The sequence below is a fragment of the Bison bison genome, unplaced genomic scaffold, assembly GCF_000754665.1.
Source record: "Bison bison bison isolate TAMUID 2011002044 unplaced genomic scaffold, Bison_UMD1.0 scf7180017864064, whole genome shotgun sequence".
In the NCBI taxonomy this organism is placed as follows: domain Eukaryota; kingdom Metazoa; phylum Chordata; class Mammalia; order Artiodactyla; family Bovidae; genus Bison; species Bison bison.
Genome location: NW_011494636.1, coordinates 3753032 through 3770729, shown reverse-complemented (window position 1 = coordinate 3770729; position 17698 = coordinate 3753032). Strand labels below are relative to the sequence as shown.

At 41.0% G+C, this 17698-nt stretch overlaps 1 protein-coding gene across 1 annotated transcript in view; it reads left to right on the top strand.

The window, feature by feature from the left end:
• Window positions 1-2633: 2633 nt before the first annotated feature.
• Window positions 2634-17698, top strand: part of SELP (selectin P (granule membrane protein 140kDa, antigen CD62)) — a 43472-nt gene continuing 28407 nt past the window's right edge. The window contains exons 1-3 of the mRNA XM_010836697.1: window positions 2634-2761; window positions 14501-14591; window positions 17001-17387. Coding sequence (XP_010834999.1) covers window positions 2759-2761; window positions 14501-14591; window positions 17001-17387 — 481 coding nt within the window. The 5' untranslated portion in view covers window positions 2634-2758. The remainder of the gene's footprint in view (window positions 2762-14500; window positions 14592-17000; window positions 17388-17698) is intronic.

Genomic DNA, 17698 nt, shown 5'->3' with positions numbered 1-17698 from the left:
CTGAAAAAATCCTGGTTTTGATAAAGACAAAACAGATGTAATGTTTGGGCTGATTCTGCATGACTTTGCATCTTTCATTTCCTTCTATGTACAAGTCAAGGTATAAAAGTTCCTTTTGAAAATAAAGTTATGGGCCTCGCTCACCGAAGCTTAGTCTCCCCGTGTCATTCTTTCTTTCCTTTTCTTTCTTTCTCCCTCTGTTCTTCTTTCAGGATGACTCCTTGAGGCACAGGGGCTCTCTGAATTCACTTTTTTGCCTGGGCTTCTAAGACCCGATCAGGAAGGCACCCTGCATCTTCACCAGGGAGGGGGCATCCTGCATCCTCACCCCACCGAGAGGGCGCCTACGGCCTCCGTGAACAGAGCAAGTTCCATGCCAGGAGCTTTATTGGCTTTCTGTGTAAACCAAGGAAGATCAAGCCTCTTTCTCTCCCCCTTTTTTACTTTCCTTATCGCTGATGCTGTCATCCTGAGGGTACCCCTGGATCCTGCTGGGGCTGGACCCCAGCACATGTGGAATCTCCTCAGATCAGGGTTTGAACCTGTGTCTCCTGTATTGGCAGGCAAATTCTTATCCACTGTGCCACCAGGAAAGTTCAGCTATTTATTGTGTATATAAACGAATCACTGAAATAATATAAACAGAAATCAGAGAGGAAGATGAAGGAGACACTTTTATTGTGTCTACCCAGAGTCATAAATCTAATCAATGAATCAACAAGTATTTGTTGGGTGTCTGATTGCTCTCTGCTGGATACTACAGGAGAAGCAAGACTAATATAAAAAGAGGTGTCATCCTTTGGGAATTTTTAGTACAATACAAGATGAGAAAACATGTATGGAACATAGAATAAATACTATTAATCAGATTATATTGGAATCATCATGTTTTTAGTGGCCACCTAATTAGAAACAATATAGATTTTTCTCCTAGACTAGAGCATTCGAGCAAATGTTTTCAGTTTGAACAGCTTTTAAACAGTCAATGGTATTTTCCTTTCATTCCTATTCCTTGGAATTCTTTTCTACTTCCCTCACACTCCTTACAATTTAACATTATCCCACTTAAAACATATTGTTGATAGAACCTAGAGTTTATCTAGTGCCTTCCCTCATATTCATCTGAGAAATGTTTTTAAATGAAGCAATGTCAAAAAGAGAGTCTAGAGTGTAAAAATAAGAATAGGAGGAAGGCAAGGCAAGTCTTAGGAAAAAAAAAAAAAAAAAGTGAACGCATCCACTGCACTTGCACTGTGCCAGGTATTGTTTTGAGCACTTCAAGTGTAAATCCATTTAACTGTCCAAACAATTCCACGTGGTGATGATGACTGGTGACTTATCCTTATTTGTTAGTATAGTTGAGGGAACTGAGTCACAGGAGGAAAATACCTCCACAGGTCACACAGATTGTCGGTGATGGAGCCAGGCAGTCTGGCTCTGAACCCTTGCATCACGCTGCTCAAAGATCCCTGTGCTTTCCTATCTCTCAACATCCCTTGTTCCCCTGCTTCCATCCCTCCATCACTGCCTCCTTTACTAGGCTTTCTATTTCTACCATGTGTTAATCCTTTCCTCTTCATTCCAAACTCCTAAGTTCAAATGCAGCTCCAAGGTCCTTAAATCATCTTTATCTTTGGACTTCCAGATTTTTCCATTTTATTCCACTTTCAATCAGTCCATGAGATGCCTACTTACAAGCTGTAATAATCATGTAGTGAATCAAAAATAACACCCACTACTGCACAACTGAATTCCGAAGGGATAAACTGGAGTTATGGTTTTCTGACTTGACACTAAACACTTGATACTTGGTTTTACTGCCTGATGGCATATCTGAAAAGTAATAATAGCTTATATTCATTGAGTGCCAACTGTGGGCTAGTTATTGTTTCAAGCATTCCACATATCAACTCATTTAATCGCATAACAACTCTGTAAGGTAAGTTCTATTACCATTCTATTTCACAGTTAAAAAAAAAAAAAAAGAGGCATAGAGAGTTTAAGCATTTTTGCCTGGAGGACAGCCACACATGGAGCCAAGAGGGGTCTCAGGTAGTTGACTCAAAGAGCCCAAGTCTTAACCACTGTGCTACACAGACTTTTACTTTCCCAACACTAACCATTTTCACATTTTTTTTTCTAATTTAAGAAGCAGAAGTTCCCTTCTAATAATTACCCATGTCTGTTTTATATCTCACTCCAAAACTCTAACAATCCCTCCAGATGCCAGAAAACCCTCAGTGGCTTTCCCTTTCCCACCTAATTTTTTTTTGTAACTATTTTTGCTCAGAAAGCTGCTGGAATAGAAAACATTCACTGAGATTTTACAGTAACTGGAAAATTTACATTAATGATTAAGACCAAGTGTGTTTTCCGATATATGGCCTTAAATTGGAGTAACTTATCATAGATCATATCAAGGAAACTTGACCACTGGGGAACGTGGGTATGATTCCTGCACTACCCACCCTGGAATGTCCAGGAGTGATTCACACTTGCCCCTGTCTGTCTTCAGACCACCTCCCAGGGAAGTCTATACCCCACCTCCCTCCCCCTTCCTCAGTGACTGTTATTTCTAAGTTGCCAACATCGCTCCCATATTATCAACATTCTAACTTCGTGGGAAGGGCTGTGGTGACTTTCAGGAAAGTGAATAGGAAGTGCTTTTCTAAACAGCCTGACAGCTGAGGGGTGGCTGCGAGATTATAAGAAGTCTGGGCCGGACAGACAGCAGAAAGCCAGCCGTGTCACAAGAGAGATGGTAAGATCATTTCTTTTTGCTATGGGAAGTGGTTGGATGGAAGAGGTTTGGGATTGAGGCAGGCAGATAAGGATTCCTAAAATGTGGAATAGCAGTAGTTATGGATTTTTATATTGAGTAGCCCCATGGAGTTTGTAAGAATTTTGAAACCTGCTGCCCGCTTTGATCTTCCCAGCATCCTTTTGAGTTGCTATGCCCATGTTACAAATGAAGCTGCTGTGCCTTCCAGAGAGGCTAGGTGTTTGACCTAAGGTGCACTGTTGGACTGGATGTGGTCTGGATCTGAATTTCTGTCGTCTTGCTCCACAGCTACTGTCTTTCTTAGCAGCGCTTACAGGGACTCTCTTGGAGCAAATTCTGGTTAACCCTCAACTCTTCTCCAGGACTGCTCTTCTGTCTGGGTTGAACGCAAGGCTGAGCAAATGCCCTGGTATAAGACTACAGTCAAACGGTTTCTCATCCCAGCTCTCCCATTTCTTTCTCTGTACCCTAGGAGTCTGCTGGGACTGATGTGGACTAGCCACACAGTTTCTGTTTCTGCCACAACTCTCCGTCCTGCTAGTGCCTCACTTTTCTCATCTGTAAAATGGACAGAATAATAGTACTTAAATTTGTAGCATCACTTTGGGAATTAAATAAGCTGAAAAACAAGTAGGTCTGAGCCTGGCACATAGTTGTGGGTTAGTAGATGTTAGCAATCATTGTTATGAGAAATAGAAGGATCTGAAATCCAGGAAAGATCCAAGGAAAAGGGCATTCTTGAACTCATTAAATAAGACACAAACACACAGTTTTACCCTTGACTTATGAGGTGTATCTCATACAGTCCTAGGATCTAAAATCTTTTAGTCTGTGGCGAGAGAGGAAGCAGACTGTCCCTGTTTTTGAGCCCCTTTCTATGGAATACCAGAAGAAAGTAGTGCTTATATTCACTTTACCCCCATTTCTTTGTTTTACGATAGAACAATTTTCAAACACTTTAGTGAGGATTTTCCAGGTTGGGTTGAATAGGGATAAGAGGATGATGAAAAGAAGAGGAAGGAGTTTGAGTCTGTCCTGAATGTGAACTCCAGTGATGTAAGAATGTAGATTTCTTTTATCTCTTTATCTCTCGCATATTTTTCCTGAATTGGTCAACTTAAATGAATAAACAGTTATTTCTTTCTTCCATCTATTCTCCCTGGGATCCTCCTTTTAGAGGAATGTTAACAGACTGAATCATGGAGTTCTTTGAGATTCTGAAGAAAGGTGCAAATCCTTTCCCAGATGAAATGCCAGACATCTACATAAACACTGAGCTTTATGGATAACTGCAGGGGGTCCCCAGACTTCCACGTCTAAGAACCCCACCCTTTCACCTCCTGCGTTTTAAGCTCAAAAGTTTCTCCATTGGCTTCTTGGAACTAGGCTGGGACTCTGCAGTGAAGTGCTAAGAACTCCAGCCCTGGAATTGTTTTAAATATTCCAAAGACAAGACCTCTTCCTTTGCCCTAGAGCACATTTGTCTCTTGGGATTCGGGAACCCCAAACTCTGCATGTAAATTCAACTTCAAGTTCAGAATGGTTTCAATTAACCCTAGGACGTGAGGAAACATATTAAGGTTTATCAGCTGGTGCGTTTTCAACCAGATGGATCTCAGAATGTGGGAGCTCTAAATGGGGAACTAACAGTTAAATTATGCCAGCGTTAGGGTATCAGTGGGCTAAAGAGGAGGTCTGGGTTCACTTTCGTCTATGCCTTTTAACCATTTTAGGTCTGTTAATTCTAGTTCTTACTCTTCCTTTCATTAGCTATTTTTCAAAACATAATTAAATGGTTCACATTCTCCTGGGCTGGCTGCTAGGTCTTAGAAAGTTCAGCTTCAGAATTTTGTAAGTGGAAACTTATTAATCAAACCCCCAAAAATCAAAGTGACTTACTATTCAACAGGCAGCCTTGGGAAAAGACACTAGACCTGACCCTAAAGGATAGCATATGGTGTTTCATAAATGGCATTTATTACATTGTCTTCTAAGTAATTCATTTCTCTGATTGAAAAGCAAAATAGAAATTTTATAAAGTCAAATACACAAAATGAATCTTTTGTATTTTAGAGATATAGTTCAGTGATGGTCCAGATGACTTAAAATCTTTTAAGTATGCTACTTTATTTTTAATATTAATATTTTACCCTATATAATGGTGATCAGGAGTCTGATTTAAATATATACATATGCTTTGATTCTTAGTTTTGATGTCCTGGGTTCCTTCCTGTCTTTATTTCTATTGGTTATTTGGTTTTTAGATCTCTTTGTTTCACTGTTTCATTTTCTGCCTTTAGGCTGGGCCACTAAAAGCTATGCTATATTACCACCACCACCCAGAAACTTAAGGGAAACTATATGATCAGCTGTACTACCTAGAAAATCTCGACTCTGCCACCAAGAAGTTTCATAATTCTATCTCCTCAATGACTCTCACATCTTCCTACCGCCTTTGCATTCCTATTGACCCTCTTTAATTTTCTTTCCTTCCCATAGGAAATTTCTAAGACAAAACAAACTGATTCTGTAGATATTATAATACCCAAAATTTGCAAATATTCATTTGGTACCCCTCCATGTACCTAGCAGTATGCTAGAAATACATGTAAATAAATGTTGAAGAGAAATAATTTGTTTAAAATCACCTGTAGACTTGCTGGAGAAGGGAAATCCCATGGAAATCCTGGGAAATCCCAGGGACAGAGGAGCCTGGTGGGCTGAAGTCCATGGGGTCACAAAGAGTCAAACATGACTCAGAGACTGAGCACAGACTTATTACATTTTGAATTTGAAAGTCTACAGATTATTACCACAAATTTTTAAAAAGAGAGAGACAGAAACATCATCTATTCAGGATGCTTCTCTGTTCAAAACCCTGGCACTTGGATTCCTTCTACAACCCGTATTTCTGACTCACACGATTTGGCCATGAACCAACTCCTTTTCAACTAACCCCCAGGACTTCCCAATTTTCAGCAGCAATCAGACTACATCACTCCCTCTCTTAAAATCTGCTTGCTGCCCCACTTGACTTGCACTTAGAACAAACATTTCATCTCCTTGTTTTGGTTCCCAAAGCCCAAAGTGATCTGTCCCCAGCATCATCTCATCCTTTGCTTCCCCTTGTTCATTCCATTCCAGCTGCACTGCTTTCTTCCTGTCCTTTGAACACACCAAACTTTCCTTCCACTTTAAAGCCTTTGTATTAGCATTTCCTTCTATCTTTAATGCTCTTCCTCCTGTTTCTCTCTGCTTTCTTCTGGTCATTCTGCTCTCAGTCTAAATGTCACCTTTTTAGAGAGGTCTTCCCTGACCTCCCTCCTGTCTATTATCACTACCCCGTCACTCTATCACATAACCTGGCTTTAATTCTCTAACTACCCCTTATCACTAGCTTCTGATTTTTATGTTTACTTGTTCAGTACTGTTGTATATGTGTTGGTGTTTGCTTCATTGTCTGTCTTCCATAGAATGTACATTTCATGAGGACAGGAACTGTATCTTTTTAATCATTTTAATGCCATTGCCTGGAACAGTACCTGACACATTGTAGGCACTTAATAAATCGATAGTTATTAAAATAAATAGTGGGAAAGAACACAGGCAATACAAGGACATGCCTATCTTGGTGTGGGGAGGAAGAGGTTAGTATGGGGAAGGCTCCTTTAAGGAGGAAATTCCTGGTCTACTACAGCTAAGCACCCACAGAGGGAGAGGGTACTCTGGGCATAAAAAGAACATAGGGAACATATAGTGTATTCTGAAAAGTACAAGATGTCTTGTTATAAATGCATGGTAGAATTGTGGCGGACGAGAGGGGTAATTGAGTAATGGCAGGAGATGAGACTAGATAAATAAGAAGAAGCCTCATCTTGAAGAGCCTCGAAGTGTCATCTTAAGAAGTTGGTATGTATTATTCAGGGAATAGAAACAGCTGATGGACTTTAAGTAGTGAAACAATATGATCAGATTTTGTGTTAGAATATTCTGATGGCATTAGAGATAAAGAACTGGAGATGGGTAAACTTGAGAAGAAAAGATCAAGGGGAAGATGATTTCTTTGGTCCGGGAAAGAAGTGATGTCTGAATTAGTGCGGCAGCAGTAAAATGGAAATCTGGAGAATGGCCAGGTATCTCATCAGAAGGTAAAGTCCATGGGGTTTGATGGCAGATTGATGTGAAAGGATCTTTGGTCTTCCTTCCCTGTTCCTACTTGATGGAGGACTTGAAGGTCTTTGTGGGCAAGTAGGTTGTGGGGCTTGGGTCAGGGATACTGTTAATAATAAGAACATGCATACTTTATATGAGCCCTGTTTGGTGTGGGAGCCTTTCAAAGGGACACACCCACTCCAGAAATTTACATGGAGTTTGCCATCTCCTCTTCCTCTTCTAAGAGCTGCTGCTATCTGATGCTTCTCCAGGCTTTCTTGAGACACACCAGCTATGGTAGGTCCTGATTTCTCTACCTCTCCTCCACTGGCCACTGTCCCAACACACCTCCTTGAGCTGGCCCCACAGCCACCCACATGGAGTTCAGTGAGTGAGTCCTGCTCCTCTGTTCTCTCACATGGGACGTGAGCCATCATGCCTTTGTTTCTCTCACACTCCAAGAGAATGAGACAAAGTGCCTAGACCATATTTTTTGTACAGCCTTCTTATACTCTCTCTCACCAGTTTTTTTTTTTTTAATTGAAGGAGGACTTCTTTCCAATATTGGTTTGATTTCTGCCATATATCAATATGAATTAGCCAATAGGTGTACATATGTCCCCTCTCTCTTGAACCTCCCTCCCACCTTCCATACAATATACTTATAAATTTGATACAATCACTGCTGTAACCCTATTGTACATAATTCTAATTATCACGTTTTCCCAACATTTTTCCATTCAGCATGCTTCCATTTAACTTTCAGTCATCCCCTTGCTATTTTTCACTTATTTGTTCATTTATTCATCTGTAACATACTTTTAATATCATTTTATTTATTTATTTATGGTTGTGCTGGGTCTTCGTTGTTGTGCAGGTTTTTCTCTAGTTGCAGAGAGCAGGTGGGGGAGAGCGAGCTACTCTTTGCTGCAGTGCACAGGTTCTCATTGTGGTGACTCACCTTGTCGTGGTTCCCAGGCTCTAGAGCACGGGCTCGATAGTTGCAGCACACAGGTTTAGTTGCTCCGTGGCATGTGGGATCTTCCTAGACCAGGGATTGAACTTATGTTCAATCCCTGAATTGGCAGGCAGATTCTTTACCACTGAGCCACCAGGGAGGCCCTTTGTAACACATTTATTAGGCAGTAAGCATCTGTTCTCTACTATGGCTGGGGTTCAGATGTAAGTCATAGCCCTTGTCCTAAGATGGCTCTGCCAGCTGCTCCCTCCAGCTGAGTGCAAATAGGTTTCTTCTGCATTTGGATTGCAGACTTCATGCTCAGGAGGAAAGTCAGGGGTGGAGATGCTGATGGAGAGCCACTGACATGCAGATGACCATAAGGAGGCCTCAGGAAAGCAGAAGATTGATGAGAAGAGGGTCCTGGAGGCAGGAGCCCAGGTTAATCTCTGTCTCTGCAAGTGAAGGCAGAGTTGATGTGGATTCAGGAAAAGACTGAGATCAATCCCTCAAGATGTCAGAATAGAAGCAAGAGAAGAACCAGGGAAGCATTTTAAGCAAAAGGAAGTAGTAATATTTATTGCTACAGAATGGTCAAAGTAGATAAAGATTGAAAGACTGCATCAGGTTTGGTCACTGGGATGTCAGTGGTGAAGTCTGCAGGAGCAATTTTGGAGGCTGGTGGGACTAGGAGGAAGAAAGAGGAGGCAAGGAAATTAATAAAACTGAAATGTAGGGGAAGGAGAAGAATCAGACAGGACCTAAGCAGAAGACAGGGGGTCTAGGGAGAGACACTGAAGGTTCTGCCTCTAAAGTGCAAGGCTGTGGTCTACAACATAGGCAGGAGAACAGAATCACCTTTCTGCAGTGCCTTTCCTGCCAACTTTGTCAGCCACCCGGCATGCTGGCAGACATGGGATTACTACTGGGATCTAAAAGCTCTATGCAAAGGTCGAGGGGAAAGAAACACTTCCTGCCCCTTCTACTTTGTCTCTGCCTCTCTCTTCACCCCACACTCACTTTTAACTTTTTGGAAAGTAAAATTAAAGACAAGCACAGTGGAAAGCAGCTTTCATGAAGGTTTACACAGGCACAGGATGTTATTCCAATAACCCTGTCTCAGACTCCTTCCCAGTGACTTCCGGTTTGATGTAGGCTGCCAAAGAATATTAAAATAAAAATGAACAGAGCACACGGCTTCTCCTCAGGAGGTATTTCCTGGTGTTTCAGCGCTTGTTTAGTCACAGACACCAAGACAGAGCCCTTAACTCTTCACCATCCTAGATCTAGTGCTGCCTTGTCCTAACGGTAACAATGAAAGTAGGGACAAATGTGAGAACGCTTCCTCACCCCAAGGAAGTTTCAGAGGAAAATTATTGCTGAAAGGAAGGCTTTTAAGCATCATTAATCTTCCACACCCACACACCAAATGCTTGTCAGTTGCCAATGAGTCAAGGAGCCGTCTTACAGTTAACATAGAGATTTGCTCTCGGAGTCCATGAGCCTTCTGAAATTGTCCGAAAAATTGTAAGTGCGCAATTTTTAAAAAAGAATCCTGATTATGGCTTTTATCAGACTTTCAAAGGAGTTCATGAGTTCTGTGAGAATAAGAATCACTGTGCTTTATACATATAAAAAGGATAACCAACAAAGACCTATTGTATAGCGCAGGGAACTCTACTCAGTACTCCGTAATGACCTATATGGGAAAAGAATCTGCAAAAGAAGGGATATATGTATATCCATAATTGAATCACTTTGCTGTACACTTGAAACTAACACAATATTATATATCAACTATATTCCAAGATAAAATAAAAATTAAATTTAGGAGGAAAAAAAGAATCACTGTGCTAAGCCAACATATATTCCAGTGAGCAAGCATCGGCAGGTCATCTGAACTCACTGAGTCTCAGTGGTAGGCAGTGACAGTAGTCCCAGACCTGCTATAGAATGCTGGAGAAATGCTTAACTGACTTGGTAGTCATCTTTACAGTCTCCTGCCGCTCTTATAGAATGAGAGGTGATTCTTGGTATAATCGTGATTTTAGAAAACAGAAAAGGATGGTCAGATTAAAGCAGGAGACACACAATGACTTGAATTTTCCTTTCTCAGGTCTTGTGTCTTAACAGAAGCAATTGCCAGTCCTCTAAAATCTTAGAAAGTTTAAAACCAGCACACACTCTCTTTCTCTCTCTCTGTCCCTATTTTGCTAAACCAAACCATATTGAAAAGTTTACGCAAACAACTTAAGACATAAAATGGTTCTGCTGGGACAGTGGGTGGACTTGGAAATGCAGATGGGGGTAGGAGCCTCACTGGCTCACTATTCCAACACTCTTCCTTGAGCTGGCCCCAAAGCCAGAGAAACCTGTAGAAATACTCTCCACAGGAAGAAAACCACTTTCTCAGGGCACAGGAAGACCACCCCCTAGATGATAAACACTACGATCCTCTGGTCTACCTGGGAGAAAGCCAGCAGATTCAAAGGCAAATATTGAATCTCATTAGCTACATTACTGTGCTGTTCACCAGCAATATTTTTGCTTCTGTCTTTGCCCCCCATCAAAATCCTGGAAAATTATATAACCTCTTGAACCCTTCTAAGTGGAGAGCTAAATTTTTAATCATAAGTTTTAAAATAAAAGACGGAATTTCCAGTGAATTCTAAAAATTGGCCTTTCACAATAAATGTTATATCATTTCCTAGAGTTTATCCAATGGAATAAAATACCACCGTGATCTGATAACACTTAAAAAAAAAACAAAAAAACTAGTTCCTAATAATAGGGAAGTTAATATTTTTTCTTTTTTGTTGTCTCTTCTTTAATACCTATTTCTATTTCATTTCCTATACAGAATTTTAACCTAATACATTTTAAGCTTATTTTATTGATAACTATATCATATATTTTTATATAAATAAAAATATAATTAAGTTGAAATGTAAAAGATTCAATTTTATGAAATCATAAATCTGTGTTAAATGTTTTCCTTTTTGATCGAGTTAGCATGACAATTACTTTTAGTACACAATTTAAAAATAGCATAAACAATACTGTAAGTTTTAATAAGTAACTTAAACTTCCATATTTAAAATGGTATTGAAGACACATCTCTATATAAGGAGAGGGGCTTTTTCCCTATCCACGTAACCTTGTGTGAATATTATTTATTGATGTAATCAAACAAGTTCACCATCAATTCTATTCCTATATTTCATTTTGTAAGGATTTTATTAAACATTAAGGACCTTTATTCATTTGAATAAGTAAATGGAAATGGAAGCTTCTTATAATGATGTCTCTCAATTCTTTGAACTCCTTCCAAGTTTCATGTCCCAATCAAGTTAATGAAAAGAGAGAAATGGAAAACTCCTTGACATGAAAAGGATTTGTTTCACTATCATTTGAAGCATTCAAGTTGTCAGATCTACACCAATACCTTGGGTGGTTTCTGTTTGGCATACCAGATGTTTTTTACATACAGAGACCAGGCCTAATGATTAATAAGAGTTAGGTTACAAAAGGTGTGATTTCTTTTGTAAATGGAAGAAGTAAATACATTTGTAGGCAGATTGGTTTTAGGGAAGTGTACATGTTGAAGATAAAGTTGGGAATCTGAACAGAGATTTAATTAAATTCTCCCTGCTTATGTACTCCTTGGGAAGCCAGGCTCATTCTGGTTTGAAGATTGCTGCTATAGCACGTGGCATGACACTCGTTGGGTACTGAATTGAAAGTGGTATAACAATAACTGGTGATACAATATAATCCACAGAGAACTCTGTGGGATTAAGTTCCTACTAAGGGGATTATCCGGAGAAGGCAATGGCACCCCACTCCAGTACTCTTGCCTGGAAAATCCCCTGGACAGAGGAGCCTGGTAGGCTGCAGTCCATGGGGTCGCTAAGAGTTGGACACGACTGAGCGACTTCCCTTTCACTTTTCACTCTCATGCATTGGAAAAGGAAATGGCAACCCACTCCAGTGTTCTTGCCTGGAGAATCCCAGGGATGGCGGAGCCTGGTGGGCTGCCATCTATGGGGTCGCACAGAGTCAGACACAACTGAAGCAACTTAGCAGCAGCGGCAGCAAGGGGATTATCGCCATACTTCCTATGCAAAGAAACAGCGCCATAAATCATAACATTATGATACTCTCAATGTTTGATAATAGGTCCTGCAGCGGCCAGTTGATTAGCATTCTAGTGAGAACACAAAACATGCCTGCTTATCAAAGCCAATATTCAGAAAATCTAGATAGAAAAGTGCCAGGCTTCTTATACAAAGATAACTCCACTGTCTGGAAGATTTGCACTGATTTGTGTTACATGCCCCACACTATCTGGTCTGTCTGGAGTCAACAGTACATATACACTGTGCGCGCGCGCACACACACACACACACACACACACACACACACACACGCTACCACCACAACCACCACTTACCCCCATAGACCCTATGTCATCCATCTCTGGAGCCCAACTGTGGCAATTGAGAATTTCTATCTAGGAAGGGTTTCAGGTAGCAATCTGGCTGGAAGAGCAACATAGCATCAGTAGAAAACAAATAATGATTTTTATGTTTGTGGTTTTGCTGGGGTGGCTCTGGATGAGCACAGATGTGGAAACTAGGCTCGGGCATGTCACATATTCCATCATCTACAACAGCAATGCAGGGTGGGTTTGAAAACCTGGAGATTTAGAAAAGTAAAAAAGTAGAGTGGCAAAAGTTCTCGTTTCAAAGTTGGGCTCTTCTTCTGTCATTTTCAATGTGTTGCTTTCAACTCTACCAACCATCAGTATTCTCAGGTGTAACATGAGGATGCTGGGTGAGCATCTCCAGAACTCATTTGTCTAAAAACATTTTCAGTTCAGTTCATTCAGTTCAGTCAGTCAGCCATGTCCGACTCTTTGCGACCCCATGGACTGCAGCATGCCAGGCTTCCCTGTCCATCATCAACTCCTGGAGTTCACTCAAACTCATGTCCATTGCATCGGTGATGCCATCCAACCATCCCATCCTCTGTCATCCTCTTCTCCTCCCGTCTTCAATCTTTCCCAGCATCAGAGTCTTTTCCAGTGAGTCGGTTCTTTGCATCAGGTGGCCAAAGTATCGGAGTTTCAGCTTCAGCAACAGTCCTTCCAATGAATATTCAGGACTGATCTCCTTTAGGATGGTCTTATTGGATCTCCTTGTAGTCCAAGGGACTCTCAAGAGTCTTCTTGAACATCACAGTTCAAAAGCATCAATTCTTTGGTGCTCAGCTTTCTTTATGATCCAACTCTCACATCCATACATGACTACCGGAAAAACCATAGCTTTGACTAGGTGGACATTTGCTGGTAAAGTAATGTCTCTGCTTTTTAATACGCTGTCTAGGTTGGTCATAGCTTTTCTTCCAAGGAGCAAGCACCTTTTAATTTCATAGCTTCAGTCACCATCTGCAGTGATTTTGGAGCCCCCCAAAATAAAGTCTGTCACTGTTTCCACTGTTTCCCATCTATTTCCCATGAAGTGATGGGACCAGATGCCATGATCTTAGTTTTCTGAATGTTGAGTTTTAAACCAACTTTTTCATTCTCCTCTTTTACTTTCATCAAGAGACTCTTTAGTTCTTCTTTGCTTTCTGCCATAAGGGTGGTGTCATCTGCATATGTGTGGTTATTGATATTTCCCCCAGCAATCTTGATTCCAGCCTGTGCTTCATCCAGCCTGGCATTTTGTGTGATGTACTCTATATATAAGTTAAATAAGCAGGGTGACAATATACAGCCTTAACATTCCCCTTTCCCGATTTGGAACCAGTCTGTTGTTCCATGTCTGGTTCTAACTGTTGCTTCTTGACTTGCATACAGATTTCTCAGGAGGCAGGTCAGGTGGTCTGGTATTCACATCTTTTTAAGAATTTTCCACAGTTTGTTGTGATCCACACAGTCAAAAACACTTTAAACATGGTAATAGATTTGATGAAATCCCAACATAAGGGAGCTTATGAGAAGTCATCCTTGCTATAGATTCAAGGCAAATAGTTTATTATTCATTTATTAATAAAAATTATATATGTCTACATACATGCATTAAGCATTGAATAATATTATAGGCATATATTAAAATAGTAAAGGAAGAAAACATAGATCAATAATACAGAATAGATGGCATAGTGCAGCATGACTAATTGATGTTCTGTGCGTCAAAGTACAGGCCAGACAACTGCGTGGATCAGGGAGGTTTTGTGAGACTTCCTATTATTCTTGAGTGTGGCATACCAGTTTTTAAAGGGAGATTATTGCATAATAATAATGATAGCATTTTTAACATAATGCTACAAAATGCATCATAAAAGAAAATACTAGTGGCACCAAGTTGTTACTCAATAAATATTTGTTGAATGAATGAAGAAATTAAGTCTGTTCTGAGCCTTGATGCAATGTTCACCTAGGGGAGGACTTAAGCAGAGTAGCGAGAAATAAAAATACAGCAGAAGGCTTGAGCCACCCCCTAATGGAAACAGACAGGTCACTCAAGACCATGATTACTAAGTAGAAGTGGTTGGCCACATTGATTGCACATGGACACTAAAAGGCAGTTTTCTTGTTTCAGGCCAGCTGCCCAAAAGCCATCTGGAACTGGAGATTTCAGAGAGCGGTCTTCAGAACTGTCCAACTCCTTTGCTTCAGTGTCCTGATCTTTGGTAAACCTTATGCTAACCTTTCACTTGGTCCTCAGAGATGAGGGTAACTTCTCTAAACGGGCAAAGTTAAGGATGGTAGCCAGTTGTGAGGCATGGGAAAACTGTCCAAGCCCAGATTCCTAGATGGGGGGAAATACACCCGAAACCACCATATTGGTAGAAAAGGCTTCAGGGAGAACATACAAAAATACACCCAGGGCCAATTTATGCATTAGACTCAATAGACACAGGCCTGCATTACCTTTAGAGAGCCACAAAAATGCTGTAATTTCTTTAGAAATTATTTTCTTCTAGGCCAAAGAAAATGTTTTCATGTGCAATACTAATATGTTCATCTTTAAACCAATGCAGTTATAAAAGTTTTAATTTTATTACTGAAGAAGGGGATTCTGAAGGCAAAATTCTATGCAAATCAGAATCTAGCCCTGGTGATATCAGAATAAAGTCTTATAGCGAAACAATGCCATAGAGGTGCCTATGAGGGAAGGCAAACAGAACCGACTCTCATGTGGGTAGCTGAGGAAAGGGTTGATTAGGAGCAAGGCCTCATAAACAGGAAAAAGAGCCATTTCCAGGCCTGATTGCACCTCTTCACTTGGGAACTGGCCTCTTCTGGTGGGGGTGAGCTCCCACTGGCTAGGTTAACACTACTTTGTGTCCTAATGCCCTTTATACTTTTGAAGGGCACATTCTTTATTTCATTTGATTTCATAAACATTCCTTTTAAAGGCCTGTTTTAAGTGCTATTTTAACAAGTGAGTAAGCAGAGATGGAGGAAGTAGAGTAATTTATCAAAGGGAAACAGCCTGGAGTAGTGGGATGAGTGTAAGATTGCAACCCAGGAGATACGATGAGCCTCTGGCACAAACCTGGTGCTTTTACTCAACAAGTATGCAGGGAATGCCTGATTAGTGACAAGCTCTTTGCTTGGTGTTAAGAATCCAGAGGTAAAAAGAGACCCCCATTAGGATTCGCAATCTAGCAGGTGTGGCCCATGTCATACAAACAATGTTGCAACACCTGGCAGTAAGGGAGGTGCAGATAGAGACAGGGTGCCTGGAAGAAGGAACACCAAGCCCCCCTGGAGCAGTCATGGAAAGTAGGTGGAGGAAGAGTTTACCAAGCCTAAGCAGAAAAGGGGAGCCAGAGGAGAAGGAAGAGCATGTGCAAAGGCATGGAAGTGGGTGACTTCTGGTTTTGCTAAAGAAAAGTAAATATGGTGGGTGATGAGGCTGGACTAGCAGGTAGGCTCCAGACCATAAAGCATCTTATTTTCCACGTGAAGAGGTAGTACCTGTAGATAATGAGGCAGCCATCAGGACATTTGACATGTCATTTAAATGGCACCCAACTCCAGTACTCTTGCCTGGAAAATCCCATGGATGGAGGAGTCTGGTAGGCTACAGTCCATGGGGTTGCGAAGAGTTGGACATGACTGAGTGACTTCACTTTCACTTTAATTTGGGCTTGGGCAAAGTATTTAACATCTCCTCCATTTCTAAAAGGAGAAGGTTAGAAGGCCCCTAAGATCCCTTTCGATGCCGGTACTTAGTGATTCCAAATCTTTAATATTAATACCAAAGATCCTTAGGAGAGGACACTTTCTTATTCTTTTTTTAAAATTTATTTTTAATTGGAGGATAGTTGCTTTACAATGCTCTATTGGTTTCTGCCATTCAACAATGTGCTGCTGCTGCTGCTGCTAAGTCGCTTCAGTCATGTCCAACTCTGTGCAACCCCATAGACAGCAGCCCACCAGGCTCTGCCGTCCCGGGGATTCTCCAGGCAAGAACACTGGAGTGGGTTGCCATTTCCTTCTCCAATGCATGAAAAGTGAAAAGTGAAAGTGAAGTCACTCAGTCAGGTCCGACTCTTAGCGACCCCATGGACTGCAGCCTACCAGGCTCCTCCGTCCATAGGATTTCCCAGGCAAGAGTACTGGAGTGGGGTGCCATTGCCTTCTCCGCTGAATCAGCTATAAATATACATATATCCTCCCCTGGCTTGAACCTCCTTACCACCCATCCGCTCCCACCCCTCTACATCATCAGAGAGCACTGAGCTGGACTCCCTGTGTTATACAGAAACTTCACTAGCAATCTATTTTACACATACAAATGAATACGTTTCAATGTTACTCTCTCAATTCGTCCCACCCTCTCCTTCCCCCACTGTGTTCACAAGTCTAGAAGAGCACATTTTCTTATTCTGACTTAAAGTGTATCAATACTTTTAACTAAAAGACGGAAACCATTCTTTTTCCTAAAAACAACTAGATTAGACATAAAAGAATCATGCTTTTGGTATTTCTCTTCTAGTCAGACTCGTCTGACTATACAGAAATAACTTATGCTCACAACCTCTTTCTCATTAGGGATGCTAACTTGATCCTCACTCTCCTTTACTTAGAGGTAATAAACCAGAAAGAAGTATCAGCATGGACCTACCACTACAGCAATAAAACATATTCATGGAATTATTCCCGGGCATTCTGTCAGAAGTACTACACGGATTTAGTGGCCATCCAGAATAAAAACGAGATTGCTTATCTCAACGAGACCATACCTTACTACAACTCTTACTACTGGATTGGTATTCGAAAGATCAACAATAAATGGACCTGGGTGGGAACCAACAAGACTCTCACTGAGGAGGCTGAGAACTGGGCTGACAATGAGCCTAACAACAAGAGGAACAACCAGGACTGTGTGGAGATCTACATCAAGAGTCTGTCAGCCCCTGGCAAGTGGAATGATGAGCCCTGCTGGAAAAGAAAGCGAGCACTCTGCTATAGAGGTAGGGGCTTCTCGACTCTAAAATCTACCTGTTTTTAAAAGAAATGCCTTCCCTGGTTCATTAATATAGCCCCTGAGTCAATAACATTGAGTCTCAAAGTCAGGGACATGGGAACAAAGAGTGAACTGTCAGTCAAGCAGCAGTATTGAGCATCTTGAAGAATATAAGATCAGGATTAGAAAAAACTGGCCTTTTGAAGCCAGAAGGAAATTTTAATATCATTCGGTCCACCCTTATAATTTATAATGGCCAAAATAGATGCTCAGGGAGTCTTGGTGTCCTAAAATTTATGTCCATAGCTTTTCAGTATC